Raw genomic sequence first — 23203 nt, 5'->3', positions numbered from 1 at the left:
CTGACAGTGGATGCAGAGCCAATCATTACCACCTGACGGCGCACAGGGATATTTTTCACAAAATTCTCAGAATCCAACCTAACACCTAGGGAAAATTCAAAGGTAAAGAATCCTCAACTAGATATTGTCTCTACCAGATAAAGGGCCTGATTCTAAGCTTGGCAGGTGGCGGGAGCCGCCCGCCAAGCGGGAACCGCCAGAAGACCGTACCGCGGTCAAAAGACCGCGGCGGTCATTCTGGGTTTCCCACTGGGCTGGCGGGCAACCGCCAAAAGTCCGCCCGCCAGCCCAGTGGGAAACACCCTTCCCACGAGGAAGCCGGCTCCGAATGGAGCCGGCGGAGTGGGAAGGTGCGACGGGTGCAGTTGCACCCGTCGAGAATATCAGTGTCTGCAAAGCAGACACTGAAATTCTTTGTGGGGCCCTCTTACGGGGGCCCCTGCAGTGCCCATGCCATTGGCATGGGCACTGCAGGGGCCCCCAGGGGCCCCACGACACCCCATACCGCCATCCTGTTCCTGGCAGGTCAGGATGGCGGTATGGGGTGTCAGAATCCCCATGGCGGCGCAGCAAGCTGCGCCGCCATGGCGGATTCCCATGGGCAGCGGAAAGTCGGCGGTACACCGCCGGCTTTCCGCTTCTGGCCGCGGCTGTACCGCCGCGGTCAGAATGCCCGGCGGAGCACCGCCAGCCTGTTGGCGGTGCTACCGCCGACCCCGGCCCTGGCGGTATTTACCGCCAGGGTCAGAATGACCCCCAAAGTGTTAACAAAGGTAAGTAACTGGTTTGTTGGTACTCTTTTTTCCTTAAAAAATGTGGTTAGTGGAATTTGGGAAAGCTTAAACAGTTTCTGGTTTACAGCCAGGAAGATATTTTTCTCCTCAGACATCTTGATTAAAAATCATTAATTAACATAGCTAAAATTGAAAGATTCTTATTGTTCGATTATGATAGGCAGCTTTTTTTTGTGGTTAGCTTCATGTTTTTTGGATGCATACAGTTGAAGGCCTCAAATGCCAGCTCTTTGTCACCTCCAGGGTCCTTCAGAAAGATCCTGTGATCAATTATGGTGCTCCTCGGGTTGTGGTCCTTGAAGGAATTGCTTAAATAGATGATGTTCTCCAGGTGTTATAGGCTTCCATGAAACTTACCTTGGTACGCAAGGAGTGGACAGAAAATATTAGAAGGGCCTATCTCCTGTGAATAGGTAGATTTAAGAATCATGGGCATGGGCACTGGCCTACTCTCAAGTTTTATTGAGAATCTGTTTCCAGGTCCCTGACATTTGTTATAGTAGCTTCACGATATTTCAGATAGAGTGCAAGAGACATGCCTTATATATTACGATATGATCAGATTGAATAGAGATACCAGGTTTGGTGCCTTTGAAACATGGAGTCATGGCTGTGCCATTTTTAGGTCTTGCAAAATCTCTTCATAGAGACTGATGATCTCATTTTGGTTAGGGTGCTTCCTACAGAAAGGTGTTCACAGATCAGGCTTGGAGGATGTTGTCATTGTCTCACCTTCAAGTTTTTGGTGAAACTTTTCACTGGTGAGCTTCTCAGTCTTTCTAAGAATAGACCGTATGTGACTGCTACATAATGTAAAACTATTTAGAAGGTCAAGGATCAGTGACATTGTAACACCTGCTGTGGCATTTCTACGAATTCTGTCTAAGCAACAAGATATAATTTCCAATGTTCTATGGTCCAAGTGCCTCTGATGAGACAACAGATTGATAATCCAGCAATTAGAGTCTCCAACCCAATATACTCTGTTGTTCAGCAAATGCTGGAGAATTGCCTTTTCCATCTGTTCACGGATATGTAAAGTGCTCAGTTGCAAATCCCTGTGCAAGCAGGAACCACCACTTCTAGTCAGGGTACACTAGATACACACTTAGAGATTACCTGTGCTAACCCTCTGGTAGATTCACACATAGCAGGCAAGCTTATCTAAAGAGGCAATGTGTAAAAGTATTTGTGCAACACGCACACAGTAACACAATAAAAACAACATAAAAAGACTCCACACAGATTCAGAAAAATAGAGAATGCTTATCTGAATAAAATGAGACTAAAACAACAATAATCCAATTAGTAGAAGTCGAGATATGAATTTTTGAAGAATAAAGCAAAAATAGTGCTTAGAAGTCAGTAGCTTTAAACGTTACTTGAGGTTGTGCTAGATTGGGGTACATCCAAAAGGTCAGGCTGACCATGATGGAGGGCAGGCCAGCTACAGGACTCACGCAGGGCCCGCTGAAAGAATACCTTGGATTGAGCAAGACATCAGTGTCGAGATCAAGTTCTTATAACTAAAGGTGCCTTTGAAGTGTGGGTGACTTCAAAGAAGGGTCTTTGAAGTATACAGAGATCGTTTCTTACTAGCTCTGGCTCCAGACTATCAGTAAGGGGTAATCAGACCTTTGTGTGGGGACAGGCACTTTCCTTTACAAGTGTGTCAGTTCCCCTCCCCCTTCCTGTCTAGGAAGGCCCATCAGAAATCAGATGAGTGCTCAGACACACCTGGCTTTCCTGTGTTTGTGGCAGTCTAGAGGAAATGCACAAAGTGTAGCTGTCACCTACCCCAGACTTGTATTGGAGATTGCAAGGCACACAGAGCAGAGAAATGCCCACTTTCTGAAAGTATCATCTCTAAAATGGTAATGTCAAATCCAACTTTACCAGTAAAGTGGATTTATCATTACTATTCCAATGATATGAAACATGATGTAGCTACTCCTTTCTGATCAGGAATTACAGCTTAAAAATATAATAAGGAAATCCCAGTGCTGGCCTACGAGAGGAGTAGGCCTCACAGTAGTGAACAAATGACTGGGAGTTTTTCACTACCATAGCTACATAGCTTCCTGCCCTATGGTCTACCTACGGCCTACCTTACGGGTGACTTACATATAATGAAAGAGAAGTTTAAGGCTTGGCAAGCGGTTTTAAATGCTGAGTCGAAGTGTCATGCCTGACACAGGTTCAAAGGACTACTCAAGTGGGTGGCACAATCAGGCCCACTAGTAGCATTTAACTTGCAGGCCCTGGTTATGTGGCAGTGGTTCTCAACCTTTTGACTTCTGTGGACCCCCACTCTTTATCGTTACCGGTACCCAGGGACCCCTACCAAATCATTATTAGAATCTTGGGAACCCCACTGAGTCATTACTGGAAACCGGTGCCCCGAACTAAACATTGTCAATGATTTGAAACACAAAACAATACATAGAAAATACAGAAACAAGCATTCATCAAACACATACACAAATGAAAACACATTTCATTTAATTTGCAAACAAATATATATATATTTTTTTTAAGCATTTTAATGTTAACAGGAAGATTGTAGCTTTTCTAAATTCAATTGACGCCACACATCGTATTCTATATTATGTTTGATGCATCTGCACTGCTCCCACAAATTAATCGAAGGATACTAATTACATTTTTAGCCTCCAATTTCAAATTCCTTGACAATTACAGTATGTTTTAAAAATTTCAGTTGTACATTTAGCCACTTTATTTATGTACACTTTATTAATCTGCTAATATTATTTCATTTTCTAAGCAGTCACGATCCCCCAGAGGAGGCTTTGTGGACCCCAGGGGTCCCAGGACCACAGGTTGGAAACCACTGGTATATGGTATACCACTTTGCAAGATACTTACAAGTAAATTAAATATACCAGTTGTGAATACACCAATGTTACCCTGTTTAGGGGAGAAGCACATGCACTCGAGCACTAGTCAGCAGAGGTAACGTCCACAGAGTCCTAAGGCCAGCAAAAAGATACAGCAAAAATGTGAGTCAAGCAGGCAAAACATTTGGCGGAAGACCACCCTAAGTCTGACAGATCTAACACCTACTGTTTATTCTTTTATCCTTTTGCAGTGTTAGATCACAATTAGACAGCATGTTATTGAGAACATGTAATGCTGGTGATCCTGGCTTGGCATAATCAACAGTTGTTTTCAAAGCTCTTTCAGTTGCTTGTTGAACAGCCAGTCCTGTTTCCCCCAAGTGTGAAGCACTGACCCAAAGGCCTACCCCGCCCTCCGTCAAAGGGGACAAGTTTCATTATGAAATCATGAACCCCTAACACTCGGAAGAAATACTGTTCCCTAATGTGCTTAATTTTCTGCTTGCTGCCATTGAAAGCATGTAGATCTTGGAGCTATCTTATATAACTTAATAGATGATGTGATATGCACAATTTCTCCAGTTGAGAAATACTTTGTGGGCCAGGATCTGTTGTAAGATTGCTGAGGTCTTTTAAAGGGGCCAAACGGCTGACTCCCAAGTATTCACATAAATAGGACTTCCACATATATTCATTAGGACTAAATGTCATAATGTATTACTGCCTCTGAAATGTCTTCTTAGGGTTACCAACTATTTGTTTATCATAGGCCCTCAAATATGGTGCTATTCGAGGATTTCCACTATGCATCTTTGGCTCCAGCTAGCCCTTTTCAGCTGATGAAGAGAATCAAAAACAAACTCTTCTCTTACTTTGTTTTACTACTTTACCTGGTGGAGTTGACCTCCATTGGCTACAACTGATTTGCCCTATGAGATGCACCACCTCTTCATAATTCCTGGATGTCAAAGAAAAGTCTCATCAGCCTCCTTAGCAAGGGCATTATGGGACGGCCAGGCACTTCTGTCTCCATCTTCAGTACTCATTCTGTGGTGGGAAAGCTAATAGCAAAATGGTCACGTTTGAAACTTGGGTGGGGAGGTGGGGTGGGCAGATTGTGCTTGCGCCTCCCGTTTTCACAAGTTTGGCCCCACAGTTGTAAAACCTGCATTTTCTTACTCCTTGCTTAGATTACATGCAGGCTTTATACTTGTAAATACCAGGTTCTGTGAAGTGCCTTAAAATGAAGATTTACCAAAAGGCACTTGATTGAAAGTTATAATTTTACAGATGGGACAGAGAGGCCGAATAACCCACCTCCCCATCTCACTGGTTTCCTTCACCAGGTTTGATTAATTATTTGGGTTATTAAGTGAGAAGGTTCCATAAACTGAAATTGGATGGTTGGCAGAGCCTATTGCTGGCTAACGGAGCCCTGCTGGAGAAAGGACACTTTATTCTGTTAAATTTTGAGTTTGTCTGGAAACCATTCTTCATGGCAAAATGAGAGGAGGAAACTTCACATCGACATCATCTATTAAGAAACGGGTTGTGCATCATAGCTCAGACTCATATGCTTCTCTATCGATGTTTAAATATTTTTTAGTTTTTACTCTTTTTCATGCATTAATAAGGACATCAGGTCACCATTTTCTGCACCTTTTTGTTGTTTAAAATATTCTGACTTTACTTCACATTTGTAATCGAAAACCTTTTTATATTCTGAGGCTGTCTTGCCCTACCCTCTCCTTTTCTGCTTTTTCTAGATTAAAATGTGGTGTACTTGCTGGTGTCGCTGTAGTAAAAGTATCCAGATGGATTCATTTTTCTGAAACCCTACGTGGTAGTTTAACTTCCGGTTTCCTCTCCCCTCTCACACCATGTGGTAGTAGTTCCCATTGTCAGTGCTTCTCTTTGGTTTATCATAAACGTCAGCTTTATCACTCCAGGTACACACATCAGTAATTGGAAGGGACTCAAAATGAAACTTCCATAGAGATTTCCAAGACAAATGTAACGTTATCTTTTGCGTAAAATAAGTTGCCAAGAAAGCATAAGTTGAAAGAGAATGGGCTCCCTGTTTATCCAAACAAAGTTTTTTTTGCAAGGCTGTGTATCCCCTTGATCAAGAAGGGAACGTCAGTGCTGCCTTCCACCTACACCACTCCTTCTTCTCGGGTTTACTATCCTCTGATTTTTGTTTTTCATTCTCTTAAGAATGTCTTCGTTTTCCAAGAGATTTGTTAAACACAAAGATAGGTATTTAGCCTAACTCTGACAACAAAGTATATGTGTTGTTTTGTGTATCTGTTAAATTTCTCACAGATATAGCACACTGAATTTTCCATTAGGTACTCTTTATTTCTACATGGTCCAACAAATAAAATATCTGTTTTCATGCTTTATGTTATCTGGTATCGATTGTCACTTCCGTGTGTTCCTAGGCTTTGGGTCCTGCTCCCAAGTGGTGTTCGTTCCTAGACAACTTGACTGAGGAGTTGGAGGAGAATCCTGAGAGTACAGTCTACGACGATTATAAGTTCGTAACTAGAAAAGACCTGGAAAACTTAGGTAAACCTTTGACATGTACAATTTGTTTTCACCTGTCATTTATGATTGCAACTCAGTTGTAGTTTTGTGAATGTTGATGTATCATAATGCTAATACTGGTTTGATATGGCCTCTTCGAACTCTCTCCACTTGTCCATTTTTCAAATATAAAACGAACATAACTCATTTTCTACATTGGAACTAGAATGAATTAACCTTTTCCTGCATGCCGACAGACAGATGTGTAAGTGAACCGAAAAGAATATTGCCTTGTATTGGATTATTATTTTGGATATTGGACACTCCTACCAACTCAGAAAAAAAGCAGTCTAGTTAGGCTTGAACACACCATTTGGACAAAAACTTGCTCAGCTTGGCACTAGCAGCAGGCTCAGTTCTACAGAGTAATGCATGTTAAGTTCAAGTAATACCAATACTTTTAAAGTGAAGAAAACACTACAGTTGAATTCCCCGACCAATTTAGGAAAATAGAGGAACATTTAATGAGCAAAAAGACACCAACATTTTTGAAGTTTATAAGGGGAAGTGAGCTATGAATTTTCAATGTTTTTAAATAAGCACATAGAAAAAGTAAGGCGCTAATGAACAAAATGAGTTTGTGGTGACTGTGACTTAGGCTCATTTTCAGGCTCAGGGGGATTGGGCAGAGGATGGATACAGCAAGCGAGTCACCCTGGTCGAAGGGGGGTGGAAGCGCAGTGTTCGCTATAAGCAGAAGCGGCAGTGCTACTTTATTCGACTGCCTTTCAGTAATTCTGCTGTGGTTCTGTTGTGTCGCAGGCAGCACATCGAAGATGCAGCAAACCCTCTTCATCCAGTTAGTCTTAAGCTGCTGCAGTATAGCACAGTCCCTGAATTTGAAGGGAGAATTCCATGCAGTATTACCTGACAGCGTGGGACGGAGGTGGCAAAGCAGCGCAGTCCTGCTCCTTTAGTCTCAGCCTGTCGATAGTCCTGCTCTTCTCTCTCTTCCTCCAAGCCGGCTAATTGGGAGGGTGGTGGTACCTGGAGGAGACAGTACTTCTGTGACCCACCTACGAGTGGTTTATAGCAGCTCTGCCCTGCCCACTCCCACTTCCCTTTGTCATTATACAGATGCAGGCAACTGGCTTCTGTTTGCCCCCTGATAGGCCTTTGCTTAAAACAATGTGTACAAACTATAGATTTCATATTTTCCATTTAGCTTGAGCTGAACTGGTTTGCCTATAAGCAGTTTCCTTTGGTAATAATTCCTTAATCCTTCTTTTTTTAAATGCAACATAAGTTATAGGATTTTCCTTCAATTAGCTCTTAATGCAACACTTTGGAAGTTCACATTTTCTTGGGTAAGATTTTTGTATGGCTTCTCTAGTTTGATTAATAGTTCTGAGTCTCTTAATTTAAATGAATTGAGAGAACTGTTTATTCCATTCGCATTTTCCTTTCTCTGGGCTTCCTTTCAGAGCAGCAATGCCAGTTCTATTGTAGCATGTTCAGAAAAGTGAGCATTACAAATCTCAACATGTGCAAGTATATTGGAGATAGGTTTCTGCAATAGAAAATAGTCAATCTTTGATTAGCAATTTCGAATCGAGTATAATCCCTTTTAGATTGCTTGACTAACTTCCAAATGAGGCATAGACAATGTTCCGCCACTTAGTGCGGTCAACTCCCCACTTTTGAGACTTATCCTTGCTCCTACCAAGCTACTAAACTGAAGTCCACTCCATCTGTTACAGCGGGTTCATGCCCAGCTACTCCATCTAATACAGAGTGTTAGTGTCCTGTATCTTCTGTGAAATAAAAAAATGGCGAAGTTCTAGATTGGCCAAAACATTGTCCTTACCTGGTGAATTCAGTTTCACCTGGAGAATCTTTCTCTGATCAGTCGCGACAGTGCCTTTGGTGCAAACTAGTTATTTTATGAAACAGGATTCTCAGTCCTCCACTCTTGAAAGGAAACTATCTGCGGCTCATTAGCTTCAAAGTGCAAAAATACCATTTGAGTTTAAAAAATAATAGGGTATGTTCATGCACCAAATAATTTAAGTCGTGTGCAGTCTGTGTTATTACCTTAATAGCACTGAATAATCAGGAAATAGGAACATATTGTAATGTTCCACTCCGGATCGGATCAAACTACCCTCAAATAAAAAGATAAAACATTATTTAAAAACATAGATAAAAACTGTGGGGAGCACGCCAAGCAACAGCAAAATAAAAAAATAAAAATAAAATAAATGAACTTGGATACTAGGTGTGCTATAAACACTGTTTCTCTTATTAATTTCTCGACTTAATTAAACTTTTGGGGGCTTGCATTATTTAGGGTCCTGGTGTGCCAGTGCACTGCACACATGATCCCACCTGCACGGATTTTAAGAAAGCAGTTTCTTTACGTGGTAAATCGCAGCAGAGCAAAACATCTTGAATGATTGGTTTTGTTATATTTGTTATCAAGTATATTATTTTGATGATAGTATCAACGAACTTTCTGCAAGCATGTATTTAGAGAGTATGTTTAATATCCTAAATTTTCGTTTTATTTGTCCTCCGGTTATTGGTTGTCACTTTAACTTCTTGCGCCTTGACTGGTATACATTAAAAGCTTTACAGTTATCAGTTTGCTATTAATTTATTATTGTATAAACGTATGTAGCCAAATACGGCACAACATCTTGTTGTGCCTTCATCTCCAAAGAGGAAATCGTTCAATCACTTGAATCCCAGCTTAAGTTGTGTTTTGTGTTTCAGGTCTGGCTCATCTAATTGGATCGCCAATGCTTAAGGCATACATGCATGGCTTTTTTATTGACATACGATTGTATCATAAGGTAAGAAAAAAGGGAAATAAAATGTGCCTGGTTTGTCACCTTGTTGCACATACTGTGTGCAGTGTGGTGTAACTTGAAGCGTGCACCTCATCCATATTTTCCCCTTTTTGTGTCTAAAGGTGAAAGCAATGGTTAATCCATTTGCTTATGAGGACTACAGAAGAGAAAAGATAAGACAGAAGATCGAAGAAACACGCGCACAGAGAGTCCAAATAAAGGTGAAATTGCAAATATGCCAAATGTTGCCATTTTACATACTCTTGAATGTCATTGTAGCTGCACAGCGTATATCATTTTGAGAAATGTGTGCTGTAGCTGGTTGTGCTGCAGTGTCCCGTGGGCAATGGGGGAGGGTGGGACCACACCAGTGCTCTAATAACCTGGGGAACTAAGAAAAACGAAAAGGTGAAATGTGTGGCTTAATCTCACTCTGACAACAACTGCAGCTGTTTTAGACTTTTGAAAAAAGAAAGAGATGCCTACGGATTCACTGTTGTGAGGGCGGTGGATCAGCCACACCATTAAATATTTGTGCTCAAATAGGCCTTGGAAGTGTACAAAGGAGCACAGCTGACGTTTGTGTCCTTTAATATGGTCTCGCCTCCGTTCTCCTTTGTGGTCACGTCTGCATCACATAGGATACATCAAGGCGGTCCATGATTTAATAAGAGTCCATCATCGGAAAAGCGCATGATGTGGCCTCTTCGTGCAGGGAGAATGTAAATCAGACAGCGTAACTGCTGAGAAGACTGGAAATAAAGTATTTAGGACTTGATTCATGCAACAAAAGTACAAAGAACTCATAAACCAGTTGAATTTGAGAACATTCAAACCAGCACTGTTTTTTCAGCTTTGCTGCCTTTACAAATCATATGGTGTGTAACAAATTAGAGGTAAAGCTAAATTGGTTAAAAAAAAAATACTTTTAATTCCATACATGAAAGTGATCCGAAAGCGCAGAATGTTATTGACAGTTGATGTCACAGTTGTTACCAGGTAGATGACAGCAGGTTGTTCCTCTTTCACTGTGGTGGTGTTCCTGCCAAGCCTCATATGTCACAGTCATACGTGACTTAGTGCTTACTGGACATTCTACCCTTGGAACACCATCCTCAAACTTCTAAACTAAATGGTCCCCACATGTTGCCAGACAGCAGCCATGATGAATATTGGTGTAATCCCAGTGGCTATATACCCAAACGGAGGAGTGTAGAAAGCTCCATTTTGTTTTTGGGTACATTTTGCTGTGTATCTGACTGCAAATCTACAGCATTATAGGTTGAAGGGCTTGGTCATCTTGTACAAGGCCGATGTTGGCACATTCCAGAGTGCACAAAAGAAGAAGTTGGTGGTGGTGGTGATTAATATTTCTGCCTCAGGTCCCGGAGGAGGTCAAGGCCATACTCTCCCAAGCACTAAAAGACGGGAGGCACGCAACAAAGTTGACCATTTCGTGTGACTTGGATAAGACTGGCTCGCTAGGCAGAGCGGTTCCGTCAATGGTGGCCTCAGAGTGCCATGCCTAGTTGAGAACATCTGCTTTTTCAAGGGAAGTCCAGGCAAACCTAATGGACATGCCATTCAGTGGGACTCGCTTGTTTGGCGAGAAGTCAGACTGGGCACTGGAGCGCTTTAAGGACTCTCGGGGTACAGCCACATCCTTGGGCCTCTCGACAACCCCTCATCCACCATCTGCCTTTTGTCCCTTTTGTGGCAATGGAAGGGGCGTGGTACCATGCCACCCCTATGCCAGCCACTGTCCTACGCAACCACCCCAGGCTATGCGAGGACAACAGCACGGTGCCTTCAGTCCTAGAGGGTCTGGAAGCCAGACGTCATCTGCCACCCAACCCCGGCAGCTGCAGCTTCAAAGCCCTCCTAGTTTGGTTCTGCAGGACCATGCTTGCTCAGTTGGGGAGAGAATTTACTATCATCTCCTCCACTGGCAGTCCATCACATCGAACGCATGGGTACTGCAGATCATCAGGAAGGGCTATGCCCCACCTTTCAAAACCTTTCATCCTACAATATAGCCAACATTTGAACGGCTGGTGGAAGATCATTTGTCTCTACTCCAAGAGAAAGGTACGTCTCTCTAGGCCAAGGGAGCCATAGAAAGGATCCTGATATCAGAAGTAGGCAGTGTTTGTTATTCCCACAACTTTCTGATACCCCCCCAAAAAACAAGGGTCTTTGCCTTATTTTAGACCTACGGACCGTAAATCTCTTCCTCGAGAAGGGAAAGTCCGATATGCTCACGTTGGCTCAGGTTTTGTCTGTCCTAGACCTAGAAGACTGGTAGGTAGTGCTGGACTTACAGGATGCGTATTTTCATATTCCCATCCTGCTGGCCCACAGGCATTACCTGCAGTTCAAGGTAGGCCACAAACCCTTTCAGTTCACAGTGCTGCCATTTGGCCTTACCAGTGCCCCTCCGGTGTTCACCAAGGTGATGGCAGTGGTCGCAGCTCATCTGCACAGGTGTAGGAAAGTGCCTCTTTTGACATGGTACCCCCACTTTTTTGCCTGGTTTCTGGTGTAATTTTGACGGAAAGTGCACTGGGTCTCTGCTAAACAGGTCCCCGTTGCCAGATCTCTATCCCTACAACTGCACAGTCGTTTTTCCCAATTGGCAAACCTTTAGTTGCCACTGTAAGTCCCTAGTAAATGGTACCCCTGGTACCTAGGGCATAGGGTACTAAAGGCAGGCACCTGAGGGCTGCAGCACACATTGTGCCTCCCTCAGGGACCCTCTCACCTAAGTGCACCCAGTGCTGCCTTGCAGACTGTGCGTCTTGGTGCAGACCCAAAATGAAATCACAACATGGCACACAATCTGTGTGCCCTGTCCAGCTATACTGCATGTAATATATGTAAGTCATCCCTCTGGCAGGCCTTCCAGCCCTAAAGGCAGATTGCATTATATTACATGTGATGATATATCTGCATGGGCAGACATGCCCCTGCTAGGTCTTTGTCAACTCTCAGTCATAACCAGTGAACAGTGAAGCCATTTTAAATACATGTGCTGGCAGCCAGTCAATACGAGTTCCTCTGTATTCTTTGTAAATAGAATGTCCTGTTTCAGATTGAGTGAATCAATTTAGATGCAACAGCACTGTAGAGCTACAAAAGGACAAGGTCAGTAAACCATGTCAAATCGAAAGTCCTTCCGTGTATGTGTCGCGTTACATACACGGAAGGACTTTCGACACAGTCCGAACGGACTACAAACTAGGTTACGCAGTGCATAAATCACCCATACCTGTGAACTGTACATTTGGATTTTATTGTATAAACAACTACAGGTTAGTGATACTCTTGGGCTTACTGACTTCGGGACACCTTTGTTGCTATCTTCATTTGACATGGTTTACTGACCTTGTCCTTTTGTAGCTCTACAGTGCTGTTGCATCTAAATTGATTCACTCAATCTGAAACAGGACATTCTATTTACAAAGAATACAGAAAAATAAGCCTTGATAAAGTCCCGCTTGGGACGAAACACGTGTCGGCTGAATTGGATTATGGCTGAATTGGATTGTTGATCTACAAATTTTTTCTACATCGGTCTGAAATGGATTATTAAATTACATGTCGATCTTCCACATTGGATGACAAGAACTTTCAGTGCAACAAACCAATGAATTGGATATTACTCGGCTACTGATGAACTTATTGCAACATGAGGCTTGCACATTGCCAAAACACAAAATACGAGGCTGTGACTAAGTCATAGGTCTTGGGACAAATGTGTGGTGTTCTTGCTTATTCTTGACTTGGCTTTATTATAAATATTTCTTGTTGGTCTTTCACAAATTTTTTGTTGTACACATGCACATTTTATAGATATGCTTGGTATTAAAAGTATTGTAACAGTACAGTCTCGGATACATCATACACCATTGTCTTACAGCGTAGGTCTATTTTTCTCTTAAATCACAGTACGACTATTTATCAAATTTCTCAACAGTATTATGGATTCCATGTATTGTACTAGAAATTGTAATCCCTTTCACTTGTTTAGGTGTGCTCCATTCTTAATTTGAGCTATAAGTTGTTGGTACAAGTTCTCTTGTCCCAGAATACATGTTTGACAACAGGCATGTTCAGAATGTATTGAGCACCAATACTATACTCTACACTAATGGGAATGTGAGGCCATATAGCAAGGTTTTCTGTTGTCATGTTAATTAATTAATACGAGTTCCTCAGCTACATGATGGCTTCACTGAATATAGGGATGTTTGATATCAAACATCTCGTATTAACAAACCCTCACTGAATCCAGTGATGGATTTATTAATTCATGCGCTCAGAGGGCACCTTAGATGTGCCCCTGCAAAACCTACTAACTCCTAACGTGGGCACGGACTGGTCAGAACCAGTACTGCCACCTTAAACAAAGATCTGGCTCCCTGAGGTGAGAGCCAGTGCTCTCAAGGGCTCGGAACAAAATTCTGCTCTGGGCAGAAGTGTGACCTCATCTCCCAGGCAGGATGGACATTCCAGTGTGGGGAGCTTCAAAGCTTTGCTGCCTTTGAAATGTGACCCAGGCTTCTCCAAATATGGAGGACGCCGACAGTTCCTGACCCCACTTTTGGCTGCACATGTGGCGGGAACAGTAGGTAAATTAGGAGGAGTGCCCACTTCATGCTAGCCCCCCCCCCCTAGGGTCGACAAGCTGAAGTGGACACTAGTTTTAAAATTCCTCCATTTTGTGTGGAAGGAATTAGGCCAGTAGGGTTAGGGATCGAAATGATGTAGTCACAATAAAGGTGAGTACCATATTGGCTACCACCTGGCACTCCCTGTAACAACCCTAAATTCAGTATTTAGGAGTTACACCTGAACCTTAGAATCAGATTCCTGCAACCTTAGAAGAATCAGACCCGTTGCTAGCAGAGAAGACTGAAGACATCAGCTGACCTGGCCCCAGCCCTGCCCGCCTGTATGCAGCCTTCAAGAAAACCTGCATCCAGAATATTGCTATCCTGCAGCCCAGCGATCTCCAAAGCCGTGGGAGGACTGACTGCCTTCGAGAAAGACCAAGAACTCCTGTGGACAGCGGACCTATCCAGAAGAAACCATCTTTAAAAAAGAGGAAGCCTGGCTGAGGAACTGTGAAACCCGACACCAGAAGTGACCACTGCACCTGACGCCCCTGGCCTGAGTCCAAGTAGCCCACCCATCCAGTAAAGGTTCTCCGACGCTTCCAACCAAGAGTCCAATGTGGGTTGACCCCTGCCGGACTCCCCAGCGACGCCTGAAGCCTGAATCTGAGGGACTCCCACAGACCACAAGCTGTCTGGTGAGCGGAATGCTACGTCTAAAGATACACCTGCACCCAGAGCCCTTGGGCCTTGGGGAGCTGAACCAACGGCGTCCCCATGACCCCCTGGCATCCTAGCTTACCTGGGCAGCTGTTGGTTGACCTCTCCTGGCCAGACTATGCAGCCCGTTTCTGGAAGCCACCTCTGCCATAGAAATACATAGGATGCCAGATGCTGTATTTGCAATCTGCACCCAGCCGCCCCTGAGGTGCTGAGGGTGTAATTTTGGTACTTCTTTGTGGCCCCCCCTTGTACTTACCTCAACACCAGGAGATTGACCTCTGACCTTGCTGTACTCACCTATGTGCAGCACTGCAGCAGATAATCCCTGTCTCCATTGGAAAGCTTTGGCGGCCCTACACTGTGTTGGCACTCTGCACCCAGCCGCCCATGTGCCCCTGAGGGTGTAAGTTTGGTGCTGTCTTGTGACCCCACAGGTGCTCACCTTAACCGCTGGAGACGGACCTCTGCCCCAGCTGGTACTTACCTGTGAGCAGCATGTCAACTCCTCTCCCCAGCCTCCATTGACTAACAATTGGGCATCAACCTCAAATTAAACCTCTGCACCCAGCCACCCCGTGCCACTGTGGGAGCACCTTAGATACCAACCTGAACCTTGCCCAGTGGTAGCCTAAACCCGTGAAAAGTGGGCCGTAAGTTGTGTACTTACCTGCGAAACTGTATCTTTGTTTTCTTCTATAGGCAAACATTGAAGATTCTGAAACTTGCAGTCGATTTTATAAACAGTAAAATATTTTTAATCTGAAAACTACTTACCTTATAACTAAGTTCTATGGTTCAAAGCATATATAAAAGCAACTGTTATTTTTCTAAATTGGTCTCGGATTTATTCTTTCTGTGTGTCTCTCATTTATTGCCTCTGTGAGTACAACAAATTATTAGCACAACTCCTTTATAAGCCTAACTGCTCGACCACACTTCTACCATTAGAGCCCTAGAAATATTGATTTCTGCTTCTGCCCATCCTTGGGAATCCCCTGGACTCTCTGCACAGTGTACTTCATTTTAGTATACTATATAGAGAGCCAGCTTCCTACGGCAGTTCAAGGGTTTCAGTCTTCCTCTACCTCAACAGCTGGCTGTTAAAGGCAGATTTGCCCACAGCAGTTGTCTCCCATGTCCAGACTACAACAAACCTTCTGCATTTGCTGGGGTTTACTATAAGCGTGCTGAAGTCACACCTTACTCCCTCTCAGATGCTTTCTTTCATTGGAGTTGTTCTGGACACTGTGCAGTTTCAGGCTTATCCTCCCGAGCAGGGAGTCCAGGATATTCAGGCTATGATACAGGTGTTTCAGCCTCTATCGTGGGTTTTAGTGAGACTGATTCTGAGGCTGCTGGGCCTAATGGCCTCCTACATCCTGCAGGTTAATCATGCCAGAGAGCATATGCAGGCTCTGCAGTGGGATCTGAAGTTCCAGTAGGTGCAGCATCAGGGAAATCTCTCTGACCTGGTCGAGATCTTAGCAGGAACAGCAAAAGACCTGCAGTGGTGGAATTATGAACCGCAATTGGGTCAGAGTCAGGCTCAACTCCCTTCCGCAACCAGACCGTATGGTAGTGAGAATTTCTTTCCTCTGTTAAGTGGAAGTTAGTGCAGGTGTTCACGGACAACACCACCGCCATGTGATACAGCAATAAGCAGGATGGGGTGGGGTTGCTGACCTTCTGTCAAGTGTCCTTGCGTCTCTTGGCATGCCTGGAACATAAGAGCATAACCTTGGTGGTTTAACACTTGGCAGGTTCTCTGAACACTAAATCGGACAAACTCTGCTGTCGATGCCTGGCTGATCACAAGTGGTTTCTCCATCCGGAGGTGGTACATGGTCTCTTTCAGCAGTGGAGAGAGCCTTGGTTAGGTCTGTTCGCCTCCGAAGAGAACGGGCAATATCAGCAGTATTGCACGTTGAAGTTTCCAAGGCAGCAATCGCTTGGCAATGCTTTTCATCTTGAGTGGTGCTCAGGCCTCCTGTATGCCTTTCCGCCCATACCACTCCTGTCCAAAGATTTTGAAAAAATCAAGACTGACTGGGCCCAAGCAATCCTTGTGGCTCCTGACTGGGCACAGAAAGTCTAGTATCCCAAGCTTCTGAAGTTCAGCATTGGTCCTCCGATCAGGCAGCCCTTTCAGGAGAATCTAATGTCACTGCAGCAGTGGAGGGTTCTCCACCTGAACCTGTCAACTCTACACCTTCATGTGTGGAGATTGAGAAGCAACAGTTGACAGCTTTCGACCTTCCTCCCAACGTATGTAATATTATCTTAGTAGCCAGGCATTCCTCCACAAAAACGGTATATGCCTGCCAAAGATTTGTAAAATATTGAACAGAGAAGTCTTGAGATCCTCTTGCTGCCAGTCTCGGTGATGATCTTCTTTTCATTCTATACCTTGCCCAGCAGGGCTCTGGGCATTCTTAAGGGCTATCTGTCTGCTCGAACCGCTTTCCTGCAGCTGCCTGACCAAGCCTCAGTAGTCCTGTATTGTTAATAGTTTTCTAAAAGGACTTGTACATACGTTTCCACCTTTGCCCTTTATCATGCCATCTAGTTCATACATACCTAATTTGTGCTCCTTTCGAGCCACTCCACAATTGTCCCCTCCAGCTGCTTACCATCAAGATAGCCTTCCTAGTGGCAATAGCATCTGCCCGGAAGGTGAGTGAGATACAGGCATGGCAATCCAGGCCTCCATATCCCACAGTGTTTCCTGATAAGGTAGTGCTTCACACCCATACCGCTTTCCTTCCAAAGGTGGTGACCCCATTTCATTTGGGACAGACTGTCATTCTGCCCACCTTCTTTGCTCCCCGCATCCCTCTAAGAAAGAGGATCAACTCCGCTGGCAGGACCCAAAAAGAGCATTGTCGTTCTACCTTGACTGCACAAAAGAGTTCTGGGTTGACAACCAACTCTTTTTGGGATATGTGGGAGCAAAGAAAGGTCGGGCAGTACAAAACTAACCATTTCACGATGGGTCGTTCTCTGTATAAAGATCTGCTACGCCCTTGCTAAGAAGCAGCCTTCTGAAGGCTTACAAGCCTATTCCATCAGGGGAAAACTGCAACTACAGCATTAGCTCATGGAGTCCCAGTCCTGGCCATATGTCAGGCAGCACGTGGGCATCCCTGCACACGTTTGCCAAGCACTACTCCCTGGACAGTCAGGTCCGCAGAGATGGGCATTTCACCTGTTCAGTCCTGCAGGACTTTCTGGTTTGAAAGCATTTGTCCGCAGCCCACTGCCAGGAGAATATGGCTTGGGTATCTATTCAAAGGTAACGCATTATCTGGTAGAGACTGTTATCTAGCTGCAGCTTCCTTACACCCACCCATGCCTCCCTGCCCTGCGGATTTATTTGCTAGGGTGAGGGTGATCCCTTTCAGGGCCCCGGTTTGGGGACACACACTCGTTAGTTCTTGTCATGGCTCTGAACTATTGGCAAGGAAAGTCGTGGATAAAGTAACTGACACCCGGGCTCCTGAGTGGTGTCTATATTGGTGATCACAACATCACTTTTGGCGCTGAGGATGCCACACGCAACCGAATGGGGCCACTCAAGGTTCGCACAGGTGTATTTCTCGAGCAAAAGTTTCCGGATCCAGTCAGATGTCAGATGTCTGGGGAAGTTCAGAGGTAAGGAATCTGTAACTTTGACTCCAAGGTGCGAAGGAGAATGGTTCACCCACACATTAGGTGGGCACCCAGTGTAGGGGCTTTCTCCACATGGATGAATATTTTGAGTGGAGAAAATAAAAAACAAAGTGTGTGTTTACACAGGAGCTCCATCCCCCTGTGCAGACATATCTGCTGTGGAGAACAGTGTGCCTAGACTGTAGGAGCTGTTGCCTAGAATCACTTGAGTTTCCCAGACAAGTGTCGGCAAACTTGTTTGATGCAGTTTTCCAGGCATACTTCTAAAGAGGTTTGTGATACCCAAAAAAGTAGGACATCTGCAAAGAGACGTAAATCTATAAGTGCCAATTTACTACTTTATTTCTGTAATTGGACCCTTCGTTTTCAAAACAGCTAGGTTTGCTTACACAGTTTCACGCTTTACAGTACAGAGAAAAGGTCCTAACCTTTGATTAAGATGACGTATTTATCATTGCATTCCCAGATCTTGAGATTTGAACTTCGTCCAGCTCACATGCCACTCTTGCTTTGATTTTTAAGGTGATTTCTCCTTTTACATTGTGTGTATGCCCAATTTCTCATGCTGTGCTAGCTGAAATGCAGATTCAGCGTGGAACAAGAGAAATACCTCAATCTGTGCTTTGTTCCAGGGTCTGTTGCTAGTCCCACAGAGAACAATGGCCTTTGTCATCGAGAGTCATTAGTATGTTAATAAGGGATCCTTCTGAACTGACCAGCCCTTGACATTCATAGGGAAGCTAGTATTTTGTTTGTTTCACCACTCCAGTCCAAGGAATGTGCATTGGGTGAGGCTTGAAAACAATAACAATCATAACCAACAAAAATGAGTTTTGTAAAAGGAGCCTCATATACTTCTTTGACTTACTGTTTTATCTAAATATATATCTATTCACTGAATTCGACTGGCTACCATAATGCCTACAAAATATATTATTTTAATTCTTAATAAACACGTCCTAATAAAATAGACGTTTAGTTCCAAGTGCACAATGATATGTACAGTATAGCACAGCATGGTTTAGACAGTGGGAAAATGTGAACATCTTACTCTGTTCACTTGACAGAATGTACAGTGACTAGCAGAGGCAGCTGTATATGTGTTCATTGTATTGTACTGCAGCATTTATATACTGCTTACTACACCTAGAAGTGACACTGAAGCACTTGGCTACATGACCAGCATGCTACACCACATAAGGTGTGTGGTTGGAAGGCTGTTGTCTTTGTTTTGTGATCGTATGTAGGATGGTGGTGATGATCACAGTGCGGTTATCATGTCCTGGGATGCAGCGGTTAGCAGTGTGTTGGATGATGATGTGTGAGAGACACGCAATTTAAAGTTTTCATTAGGGTCTTCCTTATGATCATTGTCTTCCTAGCCTGGTTAGTGCACTGAGTTGTCCAACGTTAAATTTTGCTAAAGTTTTATTCCTGAGCTGGCACTATTGGAGAGAGAGAGAGAGAAAGAGAAGAACTGAAAAATATACTGGCATGGGCTTTGTTACTACCATCCTATATCTAAGTTAAATTGTGAGATGTAAAAAAGGAGTTATTTGGGACCTGCCTTAGTGACTAGATTAAAATTGAGGCACATCTGTTCAGTTACTCAATACCGGTTCACTTGGTGGAGGCTGGTTTATTGGCTGGCACAGTACTAGCGATGGATAAGTTCCATAGCAGACATTAATTAACACCAGTGTAAAAATGGTAGGTTACAGTTGGCTTTCTACCACTGAGTGTCATGATACTAGCATTAGGAAGGGCTAAAATGCTATATATAGATTGACATGACTGTATAATATTCTGATGGACAATAGATCAACTCTTTTTCCCTTATCTGCATTTTGAAAGTAGTTTGCTGGTTGAGTTATTCCCAGTCTTTGGACTGTAACCTGGGGATGGAACTTGAAGATGTGAGTAATTGTCTTTCCTTGTTCTATCTGATGGATTTGGGATGGTGTAGTTATCTTTGAAATAGCCATGTTTTCAAAGGTCTTCCGAAGTTCATATGCTCCTCAATGCTTCAAATGTTCGCTGGTGGTGCGTTCCAGAGCTTTGCAGCTTGTCCTGAGAAAGAACAGCCTGCTATGGATTCCTTGAGGTAAGGTGGTATGATGATGGGTGGGGCAAGCCTGGAGAGTGGTATTCTGTTTTGTTTGTGTTGCTTGAATTTAACTTGTAGGTATAGTGGTCCTTTCCCTTGGGAGTCTCTGGGACAATGCAGGATGATTTAAGCATTGTCCTTCTATCTGTAGGCAGCTAGTGGAGTGGGTGTTGAGCAGTAGATGGTCTTTCATCATCCATGTGTTTGTGGTGTGAAGTCAGTCGTCAAGATTTGAGTTTTAGGGGTTTTTCGGGCAGTCAATTTTAGAATGATTTGAGTGTCATCTGCACAGTTATAGCAGATGAGGCTGAATGTTTTAATTAGATTTGGTAAGGGAGTTAGGTAGATGTTGAATAATGTAGATGTTTTGGACCATTGAGAGATGCCACTGTGTTGGATGTGAGGAGCTGATGTGAAAGGTGGTAAGTATACTGGACTTTGCCTCTGAGATAAGAAGCAATCCATTTTAGAGCATTTCAAGTACTCGGAGATTATGGAGTCTTTGTAGTAGTGTGTGGTGTTGGACAGTGTCAAACACACCTGGTAAATCATAAGCAATAGGGCAGCCACTCTGTTCTTGTACACTACAAGTTTTATATCATTCCAAATGGTTATGGTGGCTATGTGCTTCTGCCTGGTCTAAAGCCGGACTTTTAGTCTGCAGCATGTAGGTTTCTTGGTGGGGGCTGAGGGTTTTCTTTTGTGAAGTGATCTAAAGTAGGAGGTTTTGAGCTTGGATGACAATGAACGTAGTTCCAGGGACTTGTTGAGTAAGCATCTAGCTACCTCCCCTGCATAGGTTGTACAGCGGATTTATTAAGAATTTTGGAGGTACTGAGTCTAAAGTTGATTCTAACGGTCTACATGTGCTGATAATGTGAAGGAAATCCTTTTTGAGAGGGTATTGAAAGTATGTATTGAATGAAGATTGCTCGTGCCTCTATGTTGGTTAGGTCATGTGTTAGTGTGGTGTTGTCTGTGTTCTCCTTAAAGTGATTGTTGTCTTTTTAATTTTTTTAGACTAATTCATAAATGTATTTGAATTGTTTTGGCACTCTGGATTGCAGAATTCGGCTAGAACCTTGTGGAGTTCTTAGAAGTTAAGTTGGTTTCAGTTATACCTGTGGAGTGGTGTTGCCTTTGGGGTTCTGATGGCTCTTCTGCAGTCTCTGTTATAGTGGCATAGTATGCTATTGTCAGTTTAATTTCTTGATTTTCTCTTCTTATACTGTAGTATGTTGAGTTGTGTTTCATTCTTGGTGTCATCAATCCATGTGATGTTCTTATTGTGGTCAGCCACGGATATGGTCTTTATTGGAATCTGTTTGCCCAGAGCAGTGGAAATCCAATTGTAGAATGTGTTTTGGTTGCATGTTGTTTGGGGTGCTTTCAAGATGGGAGTTGAGTTTGTGGATGTCTGTTGTTTTCCTTTGTCCGTATGAGTGTTTGTTGTTGTTTTTTGTGTCTTGGAAGTGTTGTGGTTATTAAGTGTGTTGATCCTTGAAGGTAATGACAATATGGCTGCTCCAGCTTACACGTCAGTTGTCTGTAACTTAGGCTTGTGTTAAGGATGCAAATATGACATCTACAGTGTGTCCAGCGGAGAGAGTTGAGCCAGAGGCAATTTGTAGGAGATTGAAGGCTTCAAGGTTGGTTGTGATGGCTGTGGTTGTGGTTAGATTCTTCTTGTCAAGCCATAAGTTGACATCTTCTAGTATGAATTGGTGTGGGTGGTCCAGATGGGTCTTAGTCACTGTAGCTAGAAAGATATCTTTAAAGTTTTCTTTGCTGGGTGGGGGTCTGTATTCTAGGAGGAAATGAAAAAGTGCATGTGGGAAAACTGGGCTGATCACAGAAGCCCCCTCACTTTTTGCCCCTATTTTTAGCTGATACTGGTGTTTCCTGACTCTGACTGTGCTCTGGTCACTAACCCTTCCCAGGGCCAGTGCTCTGTGCCCATTTCCTGCTCCCCCAGACAGATGGGAGCCTTAGTGATTAGATTAGGGGAGGGGCTGGAAAGAGTATGTTAAGATAGACTTAACCACAACAGTGGGTGGACTCAGCCAGATCAAACCTCCAAGGATGAATTTTCTCCATGTTGGATTTTTGGAGAATGTTGCTTTCTGGGATTGATTTTTGCCACACTTCACAGGAAGTGGTCAGCCCAGAGGGTGTCACCCTGCACCTCATTGAACAGGAGCACCCCCTTGATTTCCAACTGGGGAGCAAGGATAAATATGGCAGAGCTGCCCCCACAATTCAGATCCCTGCTGGAAGAAGATACTGGAGAAGATGGACTGCCCCATTTGGACCCCTGTCCTGCTCCTGAAGAGCTACACTCACAAGGACTGCACCAGCTGCCCACTTTGGACTTCACCAAGCAAAGGGCTTTGCCTTGCTTCTGCAACTTCAGAAGTGGACTTCCTGTGAGCTACAGGTCCAGAGGAGCTAACCAGAGTCCCCTGCATCAAGTCCTGCAAGAAGAGCTCAGCCGGCCAGCGTCCAGTGGCCATTTGAGGATTCTGACCAGTTGCATTCTAGGAATTGTAGTCCCAAGGAGCAAGTCAGAGATTCTGGAACCTTGGATCAAGTTTATGGACACTACAAGAACCCAACTGGACATCTGGAAGACGATCCAGAATTGTGGAGAAGTTAGGAGCAACTGTTGTACAAAGCATAAGTTGAAGAGGTGTATTTTGGGAGTGGTAGTCCCAGATCCAAAGAGAAAAACCAGAACCTCTGAATCCTTGGCTCGTGCTGTGGACAACTTTCCTTTCACTTTTTTTTTTAACTCTTTGAACGTTATTTGCTTCTAAGCGCTAGTTTTACTTTTAATCTTTAAAAATGAATATCTCTGCCTCCCTACTTTGGATTTTTGTAATTTTGGTATAATTTTAAAGATAAAAATATTTCTTATTTGTATAAATTGATGTTGGATTTTTGTTCTGTGTTGTGCTTTACTTGTTTACTGTTAGGTTGATATTTAAATGCTTTATACACCTGTCTCCTAAGTTAAGCCTAACTGCTCGTGGGCCAAGGTACCAAGGGTTGAGCA

The 23203-nt window shown here is 43.7% G+C and overlaps 1 protein-coding gene across 1 annotated transcript in view; it reads left to right on the top strand.

The window, feature by feature from the left end:
• NOL10 (nucleolar protein 10) overlaps positions 1-23203 on the top strand; it is a 644646-nt gene that overhangs the window by 463887 nt on the left and 157556 nt on the right. Inside the window, exons 14-16 of the mRNA XM_069235931.1 lie at positions 6097-6223; positions 8957-9036; positions 9156-9254. Of these exons, the coding sequence (XP_069092032.1) occupies positions 6097-6223; positions 8957-9036; positions 9156-9254 (306 nt within the window). The remainder of the gene's footprint in view (positions 1-6096; positions 6224-8956; positions 9037-9155; positions 9255-23203) is intronic.

Source organism: Pleurodeles waltl, chromosome 5 (genome assembly GCF_031143425.1).
Source record: "Pleurodeles waltl isolate 20211129_DDA chromosome 5, aPleWal1.hap1.20221129, whole genome shotgun sequence".
NCBI lineage: Eukaryota > Metazoa > Chordata > Amphibia > Caudata > Salamandridae > Pleurodeles > Pleurodeles waltl.
This window is presented reverse-complemented; position numbering and strand designations above follow the sequence as displayed.